General features: G+C 40.1%; 2 protein-coding genes across 3 annotated transcripts; both read right to left on the bottom strand.

The window, feature by feature from the left end:
* Positions 1–1,462: 1,462 nt before the first annotated feature.
* On the bottom strand, positions 1,463–6,771 carry LOC140365780 (uncharacterized). Its single transcript, XM_072452335.1, has 8 exons — positions 6,628–6,771; positions 5,457–5,603; positions 4,325–4,411; positions 4,150–4,234; positions 2,659–2,722; positions 2,503–2,581; positions 1,849–2,011; positions 1,463–1,569 (listed from the first exon to the last, which is right to left on the bottom strand). The coding sequence occupies exons 1-8, from the start codon at positions 6,769–6,771 to the stop codon at positions 1,463–1,465; spliced, it is 876 nt and encodes a 291-aa protein (XP_072308436.1).
* A 2,644-nt stretch (positions 6,772–9,415) lies between these two features.
* Positions 9,416–18,717, bottom strand: LOC140366052 (MAP kinase-activated protein kinase 3-like). 2 transcript variants are annotated; one of them, XM_072452712.1, is made up of 10 exons: positions 18,454–18,717; positions 16,121–16,260; positions 15,317–15,381; positions 14,658–14,737; positions 14,446–14,572; positions 13,545–13,620; positions 12,620–12,744; positions 12,364–12,449; positions 12,205–12,282; positions 9,416–9,645 (listed from the first exon to the last, which is right to left on the bottom strand). In XM_072452712.1, exons 1-10 carry the CDS (start codon positions 18,577–18,579, stop codon positions 9,502–9,504), a joined length of 1,047 nt encoding a protein of 348 aa, XP_072308813.1. In that variant the 5' UTR covers positions 18,580–18,717; the 3' UTR covers positions 9,416–9,501. The 2 variants fall into 2 exon arrangements, with proteins under 2 accessions (XP_072308813.1, XP_072308812.1); XM_072452711.1 differs by having other exon boundaries at positions 12,205–12,285; positions 18,454–18,704.
* Between the last annotated feature and the right edge of the window lie 387 nt (positions 18,718–19,104).

Raw genomic sequence — 19,104 nt, 5'->3', positions numbered from 1 at the left:
TATAAAGAAACAGGTCACATTCCAAACATGAGATCTTGTGGTTCTTCTTTGTGAAATAGAGACACTTTCCCACTCCTCGTCTGTCAAATCAAAATTACCCTCTTTTTCCCATTTAATTTCGATATATTTGGTAGATTGGTTATCCAGGTTATTAATGCATTTATATACTTTGATATTATTCCCCTTGAGAGTCCTGATTTGTATGCCTTTGTGAAGATTTCAGTCAGGGGGTTATAATTATCATTGCTTTGTTTTATTTCTTGATTATAACTTATTTTTAAATATCTATAATATGTTATCCAGGTCTTAAATCTCAAGTCGGTGTCGTTTGGCTTAAAACTTTGGTCATGAGCCAACCAGCCCAAGACTCTAACATCTTTGTTTGATTTATAGGTTTTGATAAGCTGTTTCCAGGTCAAAAGATTTTACCCCGGGATTCTCAATTTCCTTGAGCCGTTTGGCATCTGCCAATACAGCCTGCACAGGGACTGCCATACAAATCTTGAGATTGTTTTATTCCATTCATCAAACAGCCGGGTGGGGACGGAAATTGAAAGAGTCTGGAATAAATAGTAAAATCTGGGCAGGACATTCATTTTTATAGTTTCAATTCTTTGACTTAAGTGTGGGATAAGATTCCATTTTTCAAGGTCTTTCTTTAGGAACAACATTTTCATACTTAATTTCTTTCGCTCCTTTTTCCAGGAGTTGCCGTTTACTCAACAGTTCTGTGAGCGCAGACAAAAGGTCGGCTTTCCATCCATCCACAGGGATCTTTGGAAACAATAACAATGCTCATTTAATTCATAATTCCACTTTTACAATCATAACTTTGATCATGTTTTGGTGAGGGCATTACCTTGAAGCTTGCACTCTTCCTCATCCTCCCAGTGTTATTGAACTGCGAAGGCCCCTGTTCTGTGGGACGTCCCGGGAAGGAGGACGTCCGGGACACAGAGAGGGACGAGCCTGAAGATCGAGGGAGAGTCATGGAGCCCGATTCTGCCAAGAAACGTATTGTGTTTAGTTGTGCAACCATCATTTTCCAAACTTCAGGACGGTAGTGGCTCAGATCTGTTCAGTCAGCAACATTCAGACGACCTAATGGTATATAATCAGGATCTTTTTTTACTAAAATATTGTATTTATGGGAGGGCTGCCCAACATCGAACTCACTGCTAGCATCACTACTTCCTATCCAATTATATCTTTGCGCTAAAATGAACAAATACTATAGGCAGTGAACATTGAATTGTTGTCTCAGTTGCTAATGAAAGGTTTTGAGGCATAATAAATATTAAAATAAAGGCACAAACTGAAGTAATCTACATAAAAAAAACAGTTGGATAGTCTTTGTCTGGGTAACGTTTGCCATGGTGATGTTTATTACATTGAACAGGATGGTATTATTGGTTGCTCTTAGACTGATTTATTTTTTAGGAACCCCATGTTGGCATTATGATCATGTCCCAGGATTTCTTTTGCATTTACTCTCGATGTGGGTGATCGGGTGAGTTATACAAGTTCTAGCAGCAGAGCAAAGCGGTTCGGGGAGGAGGTGCATCTTGCCTGGGGGTAACGGGGGGGAGCCGCCTAAACTGGTCTTATCTTTTGCTCCATGTTTTTGTGTTTGACCAGATAGTTTCATTGCATTGCCAAAGAAATAAAATAGCAATTTCACTTGCCTCAATCATTTAAAGTGCAGTATTGGTTGTGTAATAAACCTTCAATGTGCAGCACGAAACAGCTTCCACCATCAAACCAACCCGGACACCAGCCCTCACTTTGTGTTTGAATGAGTAAAAAAGTGCCATTTAAAATAACATAAGACGAATTCATAATTTTTACCATAGATATTGCCACTGTGCAGCTCCTTCTGAACACCCTGAGCTCCTCCACACAGAGCGATGATGTGGTCCACGATGTCGCTCACACTGCGGCTCTTCAGGTCGTCCTCGGTCAAACGACCCTCAGATAAAAGCCGCCTCAGAAACTCGGCATTGCCCAGGTCCTGGAAAAGAACGTCAGAATTCACCTGTTTTCCCATAATACCTGTAAGTTCTTTGTTACCGTGCTGCAGGAGCAATATGTCCGGCCCTGGAGCCTACGTTGTGATATTTTAGAAGTCCAGAACCAAGGACTAAAACCAAGGGATACAGTACAGTTTTGACTTAAGTTATGAAACAGGTAAACCATATCTGATGATACTCTATTCATGACACTGCATTGAACATCATCCAGCACCTTTATTAAGTAAGCAGCACCAGATGATTAAGTAAGTAGTGAAGTAAATTTGACTTGTACAGCACCATTCATAGATATAGGTGTGTGTGGTCAATAATATATAATAGAATAGAAGTTTTCATCATGTACTTGTGCTGAGTGCTGTCTCAGGACCCACCAGACATAAAACATGATAACAAAGAATATAGTATTATCATTATATTATTGTGCTCACACTTTTGCCTTGAACTGACACAAACTGAAGAAGAAAAGACTCACATAATCAAAAGCTGCAGATGCTGAGGGTGAAAGTGTGGGGCAGCTCGTCCGTCTCTCCGCGTGGGCCGAGGGTCTTTCTCTAAACACATTATTTTACATCACATTGATCACTCTCTTTACTTTGACTCTTATTCTGTTTTCTTATTCACATATTACCTTGTGTCCGTGTCCTCAGATGACTTGTCATTTCTTCCTGAGGTGTTTTCAAATGAAAGGGTGTCTTTAAAGAAAGTCAATCCCACAAGGTCAATGTTACAGCAGAAATGGCGTTTTAATCAAATTATTAGGATGGAATTATTGTACATACATGAGATAAGATAAATATGTTGACTGAATGCTTCCAGGTATAGAATATTTATGAACAAAATATGTGTTTAATCTTTTTTGACAATTTGATTTAATTATGCTGTTTGTTCATAAAAAGGTATTTTTGCGTGTGTTTTAGCGTCTGTATAGTTCAGTTAATGATTACAATCAATTATCAAGATACTAATTTAATGATTATAATAGTCATGATTATTGGCTCGAGCCATTCCATGCAATGGAATGCGACGAGACTTTGTCATTGCCTGGTTTCTTCTTCTTGCTATTATTAATGGTCATTTTGCCACAACTCGGGCATTTTTGACCCCCTGAACATTGATGAATGTCACACATGGGACATAGACGTGATCGGCTCGGCCCGAACTCCAATAAAATGGAGGTTGCGAGAACGCCCGTCGCAACAGCGCCGACTAGTTCAAAAAAGAAGAAACATGAAACGCTTAATCTTTGGCCTAGGCACATGAGACTTGGAACAGTGATAGTTACCTTTGACGAGTAAAACACACCTGGCAGCATCGCTCTATGATAAACAGGAAGTCAGCCATGTTGAAACTCATGGGTTATATTCTACTCGAGACGCCATGAAAAGAAGTGCAATGCAGATATTGTGTATTTTCACAATTGGCCAGCAGGGGCGCAATTAATGCCTTAACGTCCTCTTACTCTTTTATTTTGATGGAACATTTCCTTTCGTGCCGTGGTCTTAGCATTAGCGTTAGCATCAGCTTTAGCGGCGGGTCTCTGTTGCTAGGTGACGGAGGTACAGGGAGGAGGGGGTCTAAAGAATAAAGTCTAAAGAATAAAGTCCAAGAGAATGCAGTGTCGATCAAAACACGGTTGCGCGGGAAGGCGGCCGCGTGTGTGGCGAGAGCCATCATCGCCGCTACCGCGGCTTTAATTCAGATTTATTGTTGCTGTAAAAAGGTTCATTTCACCTGGTGCACTAGTGCTGGGAATGGGACTTAAACTCATTACTGAAGATAAACGACAGGAGACAAAATGTTCAACTCCCACAGACAAAGACCAGTCTAGACCGCTCAGTTGCCGTGGTTACAGAATTAATCACTATTTACGCTATATTCAACTTTGTCATGTACATATATCTTAAAGGGATCTGACAGCTAATACTAATTTATCCATTGCAATACAGCCGAGCTAAACTATTGTATATATGTTTAGCATGTCAGGATGTATGGTGTTTACATATTGCTTGTTGGACAGGTCTATGCAAATCACAAGTGAAGATAACTGGATTCTTTAATATTTCAATTTATACTCATGTTGTGCCGTCTTATCCTGTGTAAAGCTGATATCATTTTTCACCTAGATATTCTTTAATGGCCTTCACAGCAAAGTGAAACTCCTCCGCTTCAGTCTCATCTGTGAAGTTGAACCCGATTTGATGTCCCTGTGCAAAAACAACAGACATGCACAAACACAAACAGCATGAAGAGTGTTGATCTCGTAAACAGAGATGATTAGTGTGTGTCTGTCTCACGTCGGCCGGAAAGGTGTGGAAGTACGCGCGTAAAGCAGTGTACTTGAAGGGAACGTAGACCTCTTGTTCCCAAAGCAGCTCGGCCTTCTGTGTTTGAGAGAGAGAGAAAAGATTAGAGACACTTCCTCACGTTCAAGCTGTCCTTGTTTACAAAGGAAATGCCAAGAGAGCACAGTGCACAGCACTGGTTCATAACTCCAAATCTCAATATATACACATGAAATGTTTTTACAGATGAGAATGAGCCAGGATACAAACGGCTTGACAGACATGGTTAATTCAATCAGGCAAAGACACTTGGGAATTCAGTATCTTAAAGTTCCATCCAGCTCACTTTAGATATATATATATATATATATATATATATATATATATATATATATATATATATATATATATATATATATATATATATATAAATATAAATATATATATATATATATATATTTCAGAAATATTCCACTGAGGCATCCCACTTGTGTCTAAGTTCTATGGTGGAAAACCAGGGAAGTATCCCCATTGTTCCATTCTCGCAGAATGTGAACACTTAAAATGATAAAATCTTAGTTTATACAAATGTTTGCTCATTTTCTTAAATGATCATCTGAGCTTCACCGTCTGAGCTCCTCGATCAGCCTCAATCAGAATCAGAATCAGAAAAGCTTTATTGCCATTGTTAATTAACAGAATTCACAGACATAGGAACTTGTCTTGGTGATTCTGTGCAACATAAAACAATGAACAACGATAAAACAACCTCTATAAAGTCAAAAACGGCATGCATTAAAGAAAACTATTTAAACTTACTATAGGATAAAAATAAAAATACGCTTTTAAAAAAACCTGACTATGTACACAAAATGTACAGTAAAATGTACATATGTAGTGCAGAAAGTGAACAGTGCAGTGAGTGATTAGATGATAGTTAAAATTAAAGTGTTGAAGAAGTGTGAAAGAAATTGTGTTATTAAGACTGTGAAATTAATCAATTGTGGATCACATTATGATCTAAAGTTAAAGTAAAGCATCCAATTGTTGCTTAAGCTGAAGATGATTTAAAAAGCCTGTCTTGTTAATGTTGATCTGTTTCACCCCAGAATCCCAGCCTGAATAACTTGTGTTTTGTTCTGACCCGGACACAGAACAGGCGCAGGAAGTATGTCTGGATGGAGGGATCTCTGATGAGACACAGGACTCCACAGGCCATGCTCCTCCAGGACAGTGTCCCATCTGTCTCCTCTGAGGACCGCAGCACCTGAGCCACGGTGCACTTCATCAGCTGAGGGAGCCAGATAAAGATGTAAACGTGGGTAAATAAAGTCAATGCACAGAACAAGAATGACAGAAAGTATTTGTTATTGATTGATTTTATGTTGGGGCGTCAAGTTAGGGTTAATGGAAAGTATATCGAGTGTTCAGGTCACATTATAAGAGTGTAAACTAAAAATATAATAACTGTAATTTAGAAGCATAAATAAGTCATTTAAATTCAATCTATGCTCCAATAAAGTAAGTGCTATTTTGTATGACTCTGTGTTATATTTGGTATTAACATTACTTTTTCATTCAGAAAGTTTGATTTGATAAAGTTAGTTGACAAACTGTAAAAAGAGGAATTGTAAACTGGACAATGTGATGGAAAGTAAACTAAGGATTTCACTTTTGTTGTGGTTTTGGTGTCAAAAATTGTGAATAATCGTAAAATAGAGATGTGTCTTTAATTATTTGTAATACTAAAATTGTATATTGTGACATTCCGAACTTGATTTGCTTTTGAATAGAACATTTACATGGCCAGTAAAACATCTAACATTTGTGTTTTCATTTTTGTCTTTGTTCTCTTTTTGCACCAACTTTTCTGAATCAAAACCTGCACAGATTTGAACAATCAGTATTTCATTATGTTTACATGACATTTCAATATTCCGATAACTCCAGTGATCACATAATGATCTGGTTTCATGGCGTGTAAATGTAGCCAATCAAGTCAATATTTCTGTGGTGTGTCCATCTACAAACACATGATGTCACCTGACCATTGAACAAGAAGGTTTGGTTGGAGAGGTGGATTCAAATTATTACCAGCAGCATTATATCGTAGCAATGAGTCATTTTTGTCTGATCTTCCCACTGTGAGTAAGACTAAGGAACAAAAGTATATACAGAATATCATCTTGATACATGAAAAACCTTTGCAGTTCATACCTTACATGATTTACTATTTACTATTTTACTGAACATTTACTTTTAAATTGTTAAATATACAGCGATATGGTCCTAATTGTTGAGGTGTAATGACTGACCGTGCAGGGACTGTGGATGAGGCTGTAGATGAGGTTCTTCTCTCTCATGGTCAGAAGGTCGCTCATCACCTGGAACCCGGGCATCACATGAGACGCCGTCCCGGGGATCGGACGCGGCCTTGTCCACCTGGGATCCCCTGCCATGCCTTCTCCCACACCTGCACCTCTCGTCTGCACCTGTCGTATGCACCTGTCGTTTTCACCTGTGGTCTTCACCTATGGTCTGCACCTGTCGTCTTCACCTGTGGTCTGCACCTGTGGTCTTCACCTGTGGTCTTCACCTGTGGTCTGCACCTGTGCTCTGCACCTGTGGTCTTCACCTGTGGTCTTCACCTGTGGTCTGCACCTGTGGTCTGCACCTGTGCTCTGCACCTGTGGTCTTCACCTGTGGTCTTCACCTGTGGTCTTCACCTGTGGTCTGCACCTGTGGTCTTCACCTGTGGTCTGCACCTGTGGTCTGCACCTGTGGTCTGCACCTGTGGTCTTCACCTGTGCTCTGCACCTGTGGTCTGCACCTGTGGTCTTCACCTGTGGTCTGCACCTGTGGTCTTCACCTGTGGTCTGCACCTGTCGTCTTCACCTGTGGTCTTCACCTGTGGTCTTCACCTGTGGTCTTCACCTGTGGTCTGCACCTGTCGTCTTCACCTGTGGTCTTCACCTGTGGTCTTCACCTGTGGTCTTCACCTGTGACCTGTGGTCTGCACCTGTGGTCTGCACCTGTCGTCTTCACCTGTGGTCTGCACCTGTGGTCTGCACCTGTGGTCTGCACCTGTGGTCTGCACCTGTGGTCTTCACCTATGGTCTACACCTGTGGTCTTCACCTGTGGTCTTCACCTGTGGTCTGCACCTGTGGTCTTCACCTGTGGTCTGCACCTGTGGTCTTCACCTGTGGTCTGCACCTGTGGTCTTCACCTATGGTCTGCACCTGTGGTCTGCACCTGTGGTCTGCACCTGTGGTCTTCACCTGTGGTCTGCACCTGTGGTCTTCACCTGTGGTCTTCACCTGTAGTCTGCACCTGTGGTCTTCACCTGTGGTCTGCACCTGTGGTCTTCACCTGTGGTCTGCACCTGTGGTCTTCACCTGTGGTCTTCACCTGTGGTCTGCACCTGTGGTCTTCACCTGTGGTCTTCACCTGTGGTCTGCACCTGTGGTCTTCACCTGTCGTCTTCACCTGTGGTCTGCACCTGTGGTCTGCACCTGTGGTCTTCACCTGTAGTCTGCACCTGTGGTCTGCACCTGTGGTCTTCACCTGTCGTCTTCACCTGTGGTCTGCACCTGTGGTCTGCACCTGTAGTCTGCACCTGTGGTCTGCACCTGTGGTCTGCACCTGTGGTCTTCACCTGTGCTCTGCACCTGTGGTCTGCACCTGTGGTCTTCACCTGTAGTCTGCACCTGTGGTCTGCACCTGTGGTCTGCACCTGTGGTCTTCACCTGTAGTCTGCACCTGTGCTCTGCACCTGTGCTCTGCACCTGTGGTCTGCACCTGTGGTCTGCACCTGTGGTCTTCACCTGTGGTCTGCACCTGTGGTCTTCACCTGTGGTCTGCACCTGTGGTCTTCACCTGTAGTCTGCACCTGTGGTCTTCACCTGTGGTCTGCACCTGTGGTCTTCACCTGTGGTCTGCACCTGTGGTCTTCACCTGTGCTCTGCACCTGTGGTCTGCACCTGTGGTCTGCACCTGTGGTCTTCACCTGTGGTCTGCACCTGTGGTCTGCACCTGTGGTCTGCACCTGTGGTCTTCACCTGTGCTCTGCACCTGTGGTCTGCACCTGTGGTCTTCACCTGTGGTCTGCACCTGTGGTCTTCACCTGTGGTCTTCACCTGTAGTCTGCACCTGTGGTCTTCACCTGTAGTCTGCACCTGTGGTCTGCACCTGTCCTTTGCTCTCACCTGAACCTCTGTCCTCTTGTGTGTGTTTCGTCTGCACATGTATTTGCATTTGTATTTGTGTTCGTTACCTCTTCCTCTCTCTCACCAGCCTCTCTTCCCCTGTACTTAACCTCTTCCTCCCTCTTTCTCTCACTCTTCCTCTTATCCACTACCACCCTTCTCCTCTCTCTTTTCTCCATCTTTTCTTGCTCCCTCTCTACCACCCTGCCCCACTCTCTTTCTTTCCCTTCTCCCTCCGTCCGTCTTCCTCTCTCTTCTCTCTCACATCTCACTCCCTTTCTCCATCTTGCTTCCTCTCTCCCACCCGTTCTCTCTCTCTCTCTCTCTCTCTCTCTCTCTCTCTCTCTCTCTCTCTCTCTCTCTCTCTCTCTCTCTCTCGCTCACACAAACTCAATTTTGTCGCTCCTTTCCCCCTCTTGCTCCTTCTCTTCCACATAGTCTCTCTCCATCCCTCCCGTACATCAACCTCCTTCTCTTTTCCTCTCTCTCTCTCTCCCTCCTTCTCTTTCACACTTTCTCTCCCTTCCTCTGTCCCTCTCCCTCTTTCTCCTGGTTTCTCTCTCCCTTCTCTCTTCCTCTTTCTCCCTCTTTCTCTCTCTGGATGTAAATGTGCCTTTTATTCTGTCTTTAGCTGTTTTGAATAGACAGCCCAAAGCAACAGACTCATGCAAATGTATTTGACTGGACACTGTTCTTTCACCACCAACCAGGAAAACCAAGCGGGGCCGACCCAGAACTCCTGAGAAGACTATAAATGAAATATATTAAGGCTTTATGATTTGGAAACATATATAACTGTGATGTTTCTGCTAAGTATTGTGATTGTGATTAGATTTGTGATTTTAATCACAGTTTTAACAATAGGATGATTTGAAAAGAATTAGTAAACACACCACATCAACTAAACCAATGCATTTATTAAAAAGATTCTATACAAAATGACCATATTTCAGTGCCTAAGTGGTGAAAAACAGGTATATTTTCTATTTGTGCGCCCCCTCGGCTCCACTGGGCACCGCCTTGTTCCTTCTCTTGTTCAGTAAAGGATTATTAGACAGATCTAACTCTTTAATTTTCACTTGTTCATAATCCACTCTCATTGTGGCCAAAGCGCTGGTCATTTCCTCCTGTTGGAAAAAGTAAAGTTTGTTAGTGCAGGACTCTGGAGGACTGTACCACCAAGAGCAAAGATCCAACATTTAATGCTCAACTATAGCAAAATAACCATGAAAGTGTCTCGGGAAATAAATACATGTCTGTGATAAATCAAATGAGGCTTGAATTGTATATATTTTAGTATTTTATTGTGTTATTTTCCCGTGAAATTGGGGAAAATAAGAAGAGAAATACAGTGTTATTATTTAAACATCTTGAAATCATCTGGCGGCCCCCCAGCACATGCTTCATGACCCCCACTTTGTGAACCACTGAACTATAGCACGGGGAAACGTTTGTACTCCAAATTAAGAACAAAGTAAGAATCAAATGTTGTATTCAAGTAAGAGTGACGTTACTTTAAGATATTATTACTCAAGTAAAAGTAAAGTAGTGACACATGCATTATTATTCAAGTCATTCTGAGAAACTACTACTTGACATTTTGGATGTAGAATGTATTTGAGTGTAATTTATTGTGCAAACAAAACATTAAAACGTGCAGATTTCCAAAAGATAGAAACAAAATTACAAAACAAATCATATCTGAGGGTGCAAACGTTTAAATTATTTAATATTTAATAACCATCTAATAAGCTTTTGTCACTTTAGAATTAGGCAGAGGCAAAAAAGCAGAAACTGCAGATTTGTAGGTGTAAAAGTATTGTGTCAGAAAACTGGTACTATCCATTGACACAAGTAAAAGTAACATAGTACAACACATCCACACAAGTAAAAGTAACCGAGTACAACACATCCACACAAGTAAAAGTAACCGTGAACTGCACATCCACACAAGTAAAAGTAACCGAGTACAACACATCCACACAAGTAAAAGTAACCAAGTACAACACATCTACACAAGTAAAAGTAACCGAGTACTACACATCCACACAAGTAAAAGTAACCGAGTACAACACATCCACACAAGTAAAAGTAACCAAGTACAACACATCTACACAAGTAAAAGTAACCGAGTACTACACATCCACACAAGTAAAAGTAACCGAGTACTACACATCCACACAAGAAAAAGTAACCGAGTACTACATATTCACACAAGAAAAAGTAACCGAGTACAACACATCTACACAAGAAAAAGTAACCGAGTACAACACATCTACACAAGTAAAAGTAACCGAGTACTACACAGCTACACAAGTAAAAGTAACCGAGTACAACTAAAGTAACCGAGTACAACACATCTACACAAGTAAAAGTAACCGAGTACTACATATTCACACAAGAAAAAGTAACCGAGTACTACACATCCGCACAAGTAAAAGTTACCGAGTACAACACATCTACACAGGTAAAAGTAACCGAGTACAACACATCTACACAAGTAAAAGTAACCGAGTACTACATATCTACACAAGTAAAAGTAACCGAGTACAACTAAAGTAACCGAGTACAACATATTCACACAAGAAAAAGTAACCGAGTACTACACATCCACACAAGAAAAAGTAACCGAGTACTACACATCCACACAAGTAAAAGTAACTAAGTACTACACGTCCACACAAGTAAAAGTAACTAAGTACTACACATCCACACAAGTAAAAGTAACTAAGTACTACACGTCCACACAAGTAAAAGTAACTAAGTACTACACGTCCACACAAGTAAAAGTAACTAAGTACTACACATCCACACAAGTAAAAGTAACTAAGTACTACACGTCCACACAAGTAAAAGTAACTAAGTACTACACGTCCACACAAGTAAAAGTAACTAAGTACTACACATCCACACAAGTAAAAGTAACTAAGTACTACACGTCCACACAAGTAAAAGTAACTAAGTACTACACGTCCACACAAGTAAAAGTAACTAAGTACTACACATCCACACAAGTAAAAGTAACTAAGTACTACACGTCCACACAAGTAAAAGTAACTAAGTACTACACGTCCACACAAGTAAAAGTAACTAAGTACTACACATCCACACAAGTAAAAGTAACTAAGTACTACACATCCACACAAGTAAAAGTAACTAAGTACTACACGTCCACACAAGTAAAAGTAACTAAGTACTACACATCCACACAAGTAAAAGTAACTAAGTACTACACGTCCACACAAGTAAAAGTAACTAAGTACTACACGTCCACACAAGTAAAAGTAACTAAGTACTACACATCCACACAAGTAAAAGTAACTAAGTACTACACGTCCACACAAGTAACTGTAACCGAGTACAACACATCTACACAAGTAAAAGTAACTAAGTACTACACGTCCACACAAGTAAAAGTAACCGAGTACAACACATCTACACAAGTAAAAGTAACTAAGTACTACACGTCCACACAAGTAACTGTAACCGAGTACAACACATCTACACAAGTAAAAGTAACTAAGTACTACACGTCCACACAAGTAACTGTAACCGAGTACAACACATCTACACAAGTAAAAGTAACTAAGTACTACACGTCCACACAAGTAAAAGTGAGTATGACCAGATGACACAGTGTATTCGATTGCTCCGTTCGCCCTCTGCTGGACAAACACCAATCTTACCTTGACATTGTCCCATAGCTCCTTTTCTTCTGTCAGATTTCGAGCCGTGTGCAGAGGAGTTTGAGGGACGACCATTGACTGCTGCAGCATTGACAAATGAAATAAAGTGTATTTGATCAGAATGATAACAGAGGTTGATGGTTCATAATAATAACTTACGCTGATCCATGGATGATTCATGAACTGCTGAATTGTCATCCTCTCGTTTGGATTGGTCTTCAACAAGTCGGCAATGATCTGCTTGGCTGAAGGCAACAAAACAAAAACATGTGTTGTGTTGAAACATTTGTGTCTTCAAGCTTTTGTACACGTTACCTTTTTCTGAAATATTTTGTGCCAGTGAACCCCAATTATATCTAAGTTCAGTTTGTTTGTTTTTTTGGTGTTTTTTACATTGAAACAGACTGATCCTTACCCTCCTCTGAAACCTCGTCCCACTCAGGATCAGAGAAGTCGTATTGTCCCAGTCTGATCCTCTGCCTCATCCCTGGAGAAATGGCCTGTCCTGTGTTTGAGTAGAACGGAGGGAAGCCACAAAGTCTGCGAAACAAGACCGAATATCAACAGCACATGTCAGAATATATCAGAATATATATTTTTAAATGCAATATTTATGAGGGCCCTATGCATACATCTGTTTGTTACCCACAAACATGCACAATTTGTTATTATGGAGCGAAAGGCTTGAGCCAGAAATGCTCTTTCACATTTTAGAATAAAGAAATACGTTTTAAATAACACCTTGAAACACTATGTATACATTTAATGAATCTGTTGTAGACTATGAAACATTTCTGCTCAGTTGAAACATTTAGATTTGGTGTCCCCTAGTGTATGTGGGGATCTACACATGTGCATAGTTTGACTAGTAAGACTTTATTCATCCTTTTCAGGCAATTATTTTGTTGCAGCGGCTCATTTAAATTGTAAATAAGGTCCTGAAATGGAGTTCACACATTATCTTGCAGAGGGGGAGAGAGTGAAGCAGGACAAGGTCATCAAGAAGTCCAGTCCTGTCCTGGAATGTGCCCTGGACTCACTGCAGGAGGAGGATGGGGGAGGGGCAGAAGGGTCCTGGCTTAACTCTGCAGCCTTTTTGCTCTAGCTGCACTTTGTATTAGATTTAAGTGTATATTTTTGTGTCTTGTTTTTGTTGCTATCATTTTTTTCTTGAACAGAGCTAGATTCACTGTCATTTTGCCATTGTGGGACAAATTAAGGTCTATTTATGGAATATACAATCATATTCAAACAACATTAATGCCTTTGCACTAACTAAAAGTACAAAAAGAGCCAGATTCAAGCCATGCCTTTACTTGGACTGACCAGGAGATACTCACAAAATGTACATGATGACCCCCAACGACCACATGTCACAGGACTTGTCATATTTCTCTGGACCAAGAACTTCTGGAGCTGAAACCAAGGAAACAAATGAAGAAATGCAGGATCTGGCCATAACAAGTTACATTATTGCCTACTTATTCAAAAAATAATAATAAATATGTAATTACAAGCCGCTATGTCTTTGGGCCGGACATTTCCCTCCTTGTGAATGTGGAGTGTGAGTGACTGGAGGTGGTTTGAGGGGCCATGAACACAGATCAGCTTCGTAAGCGAGATAGATCAGTCTCGCTCACGTCAGTTTAGTTCTAGTTTCCGCCACAGAGAAAGGGAAGCGGAGACAAACTCATATAACCTGTATTCTTTAAGGGGACGTATGTCAAATTGACCTTTATGATCTTTTAATCATGTTATAACAGTATTTTCTCATCATTTACTTATTGGCAGTTGTGTTCCGATTGATTCATACATGTTTGACTGATCCTAATGTCTTTATTCTACAGTATCTCCTGTGCCCCTCTGTGCTGCTTACTCGCCATTATTCATAACATTCAGACTACGAGCCATACAAACAAATATCTCTTTTTTCAGCAATAAAAGGAGGATGAACATCTGCTGCTTGCTGAAGTGCAATACCAATAGGAAGAGGCAAAGCAGCAGCAGAGATTCAGTTCTGCATTTTTAAACAGGAAGTCAATGGTTTTCAAGCTGTTTTAGATACAAGGACAAAATCTGACCTGTGTATGCTGTAGTTTATTACGTAGTGTGAATAATAGAAGATAAAAGGCTTAATATGTCTTCTTTATGTCTCAGTCTGGACCTAATACATTGAGTGTATGCAGCTTTCTCGTAACAGATGGAGCTAAAAGAACAGAACGACTGGATGAATCATCGTACCGACATAGTACGGAGTGTAACATGGAGTTTGGAGACAGTTGTGAACGATCGTCTCTTTTGCAAACCCAAAGTCTGTCAGCTTCAGAGTGGCGTTGTTGTCTTCGCTCGTGTACAGCAGGTTTTCAGGCTACAACACCAAATATGAACAAAATATTTAGTAGCTGTGGGTATATCAGTTTCTCTTGTATGGAAACTTGAAGGATCATCTGTACCTTGATGTCTCTGTGAGCAATGTTCAAGTGATGCAGGAAGTTGATGGCCGTGCCGATGTCACGCACGATCTCAGACGCCTCTAAATGGACAAAGGAATCAAAGAATCTTCAGAATTGACACTTTTGGAAACTATTGGACCAAACTAAAAAGTGCAGCTTCTTATAATCACAATTGCAACATTTTGCAAATCAATGATCTAACGTTAGATTTGATTATTTTATATTTTTCATTGTCTTATGTGAACTAATAATTGCATTTTCACATTATATACAGACTATATATATTATTGTAGACTAATAAACACCTAACGGACCGTCTCTTTATTAATTTTCTCATGTGATTTACTCTTTTTATCTTTTCTGTAAGGTTTGCTGATTATTTATTTAGTTGACTGTGTTGTGAAGTGTATTTGAGTGTCCTGAAAAGCGCTATATAAATAAAATGTAAGATAAGATAAGATATTCCTTTATTGTCCCACATGGGGAAATTTCATTGGTGCAACGCAGGTAGATACAGAGGTAGATACAGAAGAACAGATCACTTATAGGAAGTCTGAAAAACACTTTCAGTAGAAGATCTCCTATAAATAAATAAAAAACTCCCATAGACAAATAAATAAATAAAATGTATTGTTATATATTATTATTTCATGCATTACCTCTCTCGGTGAAGGCCTGGTCTCCTCGGGCTTCGATTCGATTAAACAGCTCTCCTCCGTTCAAACTGATGCATAAAACAAAAAAGGAAATGTGTGTGATGGAGATGGAAAGGAGCCCAAACAAACCATTTGCACACAGCTCCTTTCCACAGCACAGATTTGAACTGCTCTGCTTTATTCACTGGGTATGGAAGTCTTCTGCAGAAGAGACAAACATTGAAATATATTTAGCGCGACTTTACTTCAAAAGACTTCATACATTCCTCTGCCAGATGTGAGATGGTCCTGACAAAAAAATGGGCTTTCCACAGAGACAACATTTCAGCTCTTTCAAATGTACATTTACAAATAATATTTTGGATCTTCTATTTAAATGCTGCGTGAATAGCAAACCATCCATCAGGCGTAATATTGTAACATGACCACTTTTCATTTATCTAAATCGCCTTCTTACTACACTTGACTTCTTACTACGACTTGTGATTTATTTGCAGCTATTGTTTGTAGCATTATTTGAATGATATTGAGGCACTTAATAAGATACTGTGCCTCACTTTTTATAGATCTGCCACATGTTTTCCATTGTGTTTTATTGTGTGGTGACATTTACTGCCTATTGACCATGACTCCTTTGGAAAAGAGCTTTTCAATCTCAATGGGACTCTCTCCTGGTTACATCATTTCAATTCAATTTGGTACTTGTGTGATATATTGCAGAATGTCAAGGGCAATATACAGTTCATAGTTATGGAATCGTGAGCCATAAGCCCTGACACTCATAATATAATAGATCCATGCACTCACCACTCCATAATGACAAAGATGCACTTCTTCTCCTTGTGCATCTTTTCGTACAGATTGAGTACTCGCACGATGTGGGGGCCCCCGGAGGCTTTGCAGTGTAACTCCACCTCCAGACGGGCTTTGGGCGTGTCCTGCAGGATCTGCAAGGGATCAGGCAACATGATTGTGAAGGGTAAATATAGTAAATGTTGTTCAATATTGAAATGAACACAAGAACAAGTACAGAATTCCATGCTGCTCCAGCCAAGACCACCTTCTTTTGGACCGTGTATAGTGCCATTCTGTGTGCGTGGAGCTTGCATGTTCTCCCCATGTCTGGGTCCACTTAAGCCACTTAAACATGCTTGACTTCAGACAGCACCAAGTTCCTAGGTCAACATTTGAAGATGGATCCCTGGGCACAGCACTCGTCCTGAGTGCGGACAGTTGGCACAGATGGACCTTTAAATCTCTCTGTTTTGGTAGCATGTCTTTTTTTTAATTGTGTCTTTGTTTTCATGTTTGTTCACCTACAAAGTATTGATAGAAGGAGGAACTGGCTCATATGCAGTTCATTTCTGGGGGCCGTGGGGGGTCGCCTCAACCCATTCTGTAAGTGACGTCTGCCTAATGTTTATGCTTCAAATGTTTACTTGAGTTCAAACATATCATCATCAGGCGTTTCCTGTTTGTTACTCAAACAATAGGCAGTGTTCGGATCTATTGTTACGGAAGTTTGGGGAATTTTCTGGTATCACATTTTTTCAATAGTCACTGATAAAACAATGATATCTCTCAGATAATAGACCTGCATTTCGACACAATTATGAGGAAAGAATGTTTTTAGAGATTTGTGGATATGAGACGTTATAACAAGTACTGGCGGTTTAGTCTCAATCAAAATGAACCAATGTGAAGAAGTGAAGGGTGCGTTCACGTGATCATCGAGGATCTATTTCCTCCAGGGCCAATAGTTTAGTTGATATGATGGGAACAGACTAAAATGACACAGCAGATTTGCATTTAGGATCACAAACAGGTGTCTCGTCATAATAGTGACTTGTTAGACCAGATTGTGTATGTTCTGTTTGGATATAATGCTTCAGATCAAATTCTTCATGAAACAATTAGTCCTTCTTGTTTTGTTTGTGCAACCGCATCCAAAGAAAGACGTATCCAATAAACACAAGAGAGGCTGTTTTCCTGCTCGTTCAGATGTAATTGATAGAGTTAGCTGCTCCCAATTAGCAACAATAATGGCACCACTGTAATAGACTACAGACTCAGTTATTAGTTAGAGGGCAAGAGAACCATGAAACTACAGCCAAACTTCTCACACACTTTTGGGTTTGAGTTCAATTGGGAAGGGTTGCTTTCATAATGAATCAAACAATTACTTAAATTAAAGATTTTAAATTAATGCATGCTATTAAAAGAAAAAAAATACTATGCAAGATTAACTTGGCTTTTGACCCTACAAATGAATTATTGTTTCCTCATCATTAAAGCCAAAGCTGTATTTTGATTAATTCATGGATGTTTTAGTTAATCCTGTTTTGTCCTGCAACTGAAGCTCAAGTGCTCAGAAAAGTTTTGTTTTCACCTACCCCTTATCCCCGCCCACATTCCTGTACTTTGTTGTTATTATTTGAAAAATGAAGACTCTGAGTGACACATTTCAACTTCTAAACCCAAGCCACTTTTTAAAACTAAAGCCATGTAAATGACTATGTGCTGCTTGTCACTGTGAAATGTCACTATGAAGAGGCGGAGCTTATCAGTTTTGAACAGGAAATCAATGGACCTGTTAATATTAATAAAGCCACTTTAGATCAATATTGTGGTTTACAATGAACAAAATGTAAAATGATAGTCTACTTATGTTAAAGTTCAATACTAAAAGCACAATATGTCTCCTTTAATCAATTGCAGTCCTATGCTCCCAATAGTAATCAACAAGTAATCACCTATTTTATTGGAACAAACTATTACTTAAAATGCAACATTATCGTAAAACAGTAATAATAGGTTTGTGTTCTATACACATTGATCCAATTCTTTTATTTCCAACATAGAGCCTCAGAATCTCAGAATATGTCATAGGAGAATATGGATTCAGTCAGAAAATAGGTTATATCGACTATAATAACACTCAACTGTATGAACTACTCTATACAATTACAATTTGGACTGATTTACCTATTCATTTAAATGGGCTTAATTAGGTTTTTTACAGTTTACAATGAGCTCAGATGTAAAACTAAAGGCTCTTTCACCCTCTGTCTGAGCCACTTTCAGCTGGAAACATCTAAATGACAGTCATCACATGTTTCCTGTGTAAACCGATTACGCACCTTTAGAGCGCATTTCTCTCCGCTCTTCTGGCAATAACACTCCAACACTTTCCCGTTTATTCCGTGACCCAAAACCTTGGATGTGATCTTGTAGTCACCCTCCACCGGGCTCTTCTTAAACTCCATCCCGCAATAACGCGCTCAGAGTCCGTGCGCGCGCAGACGTGTCTCCGCTAAATGGATTTTACGCGTCGCTCCTCCTGCGTAAAAGTCTTGGTTTCCTCTTTGGATCCACAACAATAACACATTTCATTTGTACATCATGATTGACAAAGCCTCCACGATAAACAAAAAAAAAGGAGTATTTCAGTCGAATGTGCCAAAATGATTTCATCTGCTAAAGGCGTATACGATGGACAGAGAAGCACAATACATCACACCAAATAGAATTCTCTCTGTCTCCGCTGCTGTTTCTTCCAATGCGTCTGCGTCAAAGAGGCTCAAATTCATTCATTGTTTCCTTAAAGCAACAACCATCTGCCACCGCGGTGACAGGAACATGAAAACGACACCTAACAGTTTGCAAAAATCAAAAACATGTCCAATGAATGAGGTAGAGATCATTATCATCAAATTACAATTATTCTCGAATCTAAATAAAACCTTTCAAAGTTTATTGGTAAAAACCCTCTAGTCACACTATATAGCTTG

The sequence above is a fragment of the Eucyclogobius newberryi genome, unplaced genomic scaffold (genome assembly GCF_026437365.1).
Source record: "Eucyclogobius newberryi isolate DKJ021-1_F unplaced genomic scaffold, fEucNew1.0.hap1 SCAF_19, whole genome shotgun sequence".
Lineage (NCBI taxonomy): Eukaryota > Metazoa > Chordata > Actinopteri > Gobiiformes > Gobiidae > Eucyclogobius > Eucyclogobius newberryi.
Note: the sequence above shows the minus strand (reverse complement) of the source record. Positions and strands in the feature narration are given on the sequence as shown.

Bases quoted from the DNA above. Each gene is read 5' to 3' on its own strand.
- LOC140365780 (XM_072452335.1), bottom strand. From the start codon at position 6,771: ATGGCAGGGGATCCCAGGTGGACAAGGCCGCGTCCGATCCCCGGGACG. The intron at 2,723-4,149 runs GTGAAAAATGAT...CTTTCTTTAAAG, and splicing joins GGCCATTAAAGAATATCTAG to ACACCCTTTCATTTGAAAAC. The intron at 1,570-1,848 runs GTAAAAATTATG...CGTTACCCCCAG, and splicing joins GCACAGTGGCAATATCTATG to GCAAGATGCACCTCCTCCCC.
- LOC140366052 (XM_072452711.1), bottom strand. From the start codon at position 18,579: ATGGAGTTTAAGAAGAGCCCGGTGGAGGGTGACTACAAGATCACATCC. The intron at 15,382-16,120 runs GTGAGTGCATGG...TTTATGCATCAG, and splicing joins ATCTTTGTCATTATGGAGTG to TTTGAACGGAGGAGAGCTGT. The intron at 14,573-14,657 runs GTACAGATGATC...TTGGTGTTGTAG, and splicing joins TTGCTCACAGAGACATCAAG to CCTGAAAACCTGCTGTACAC.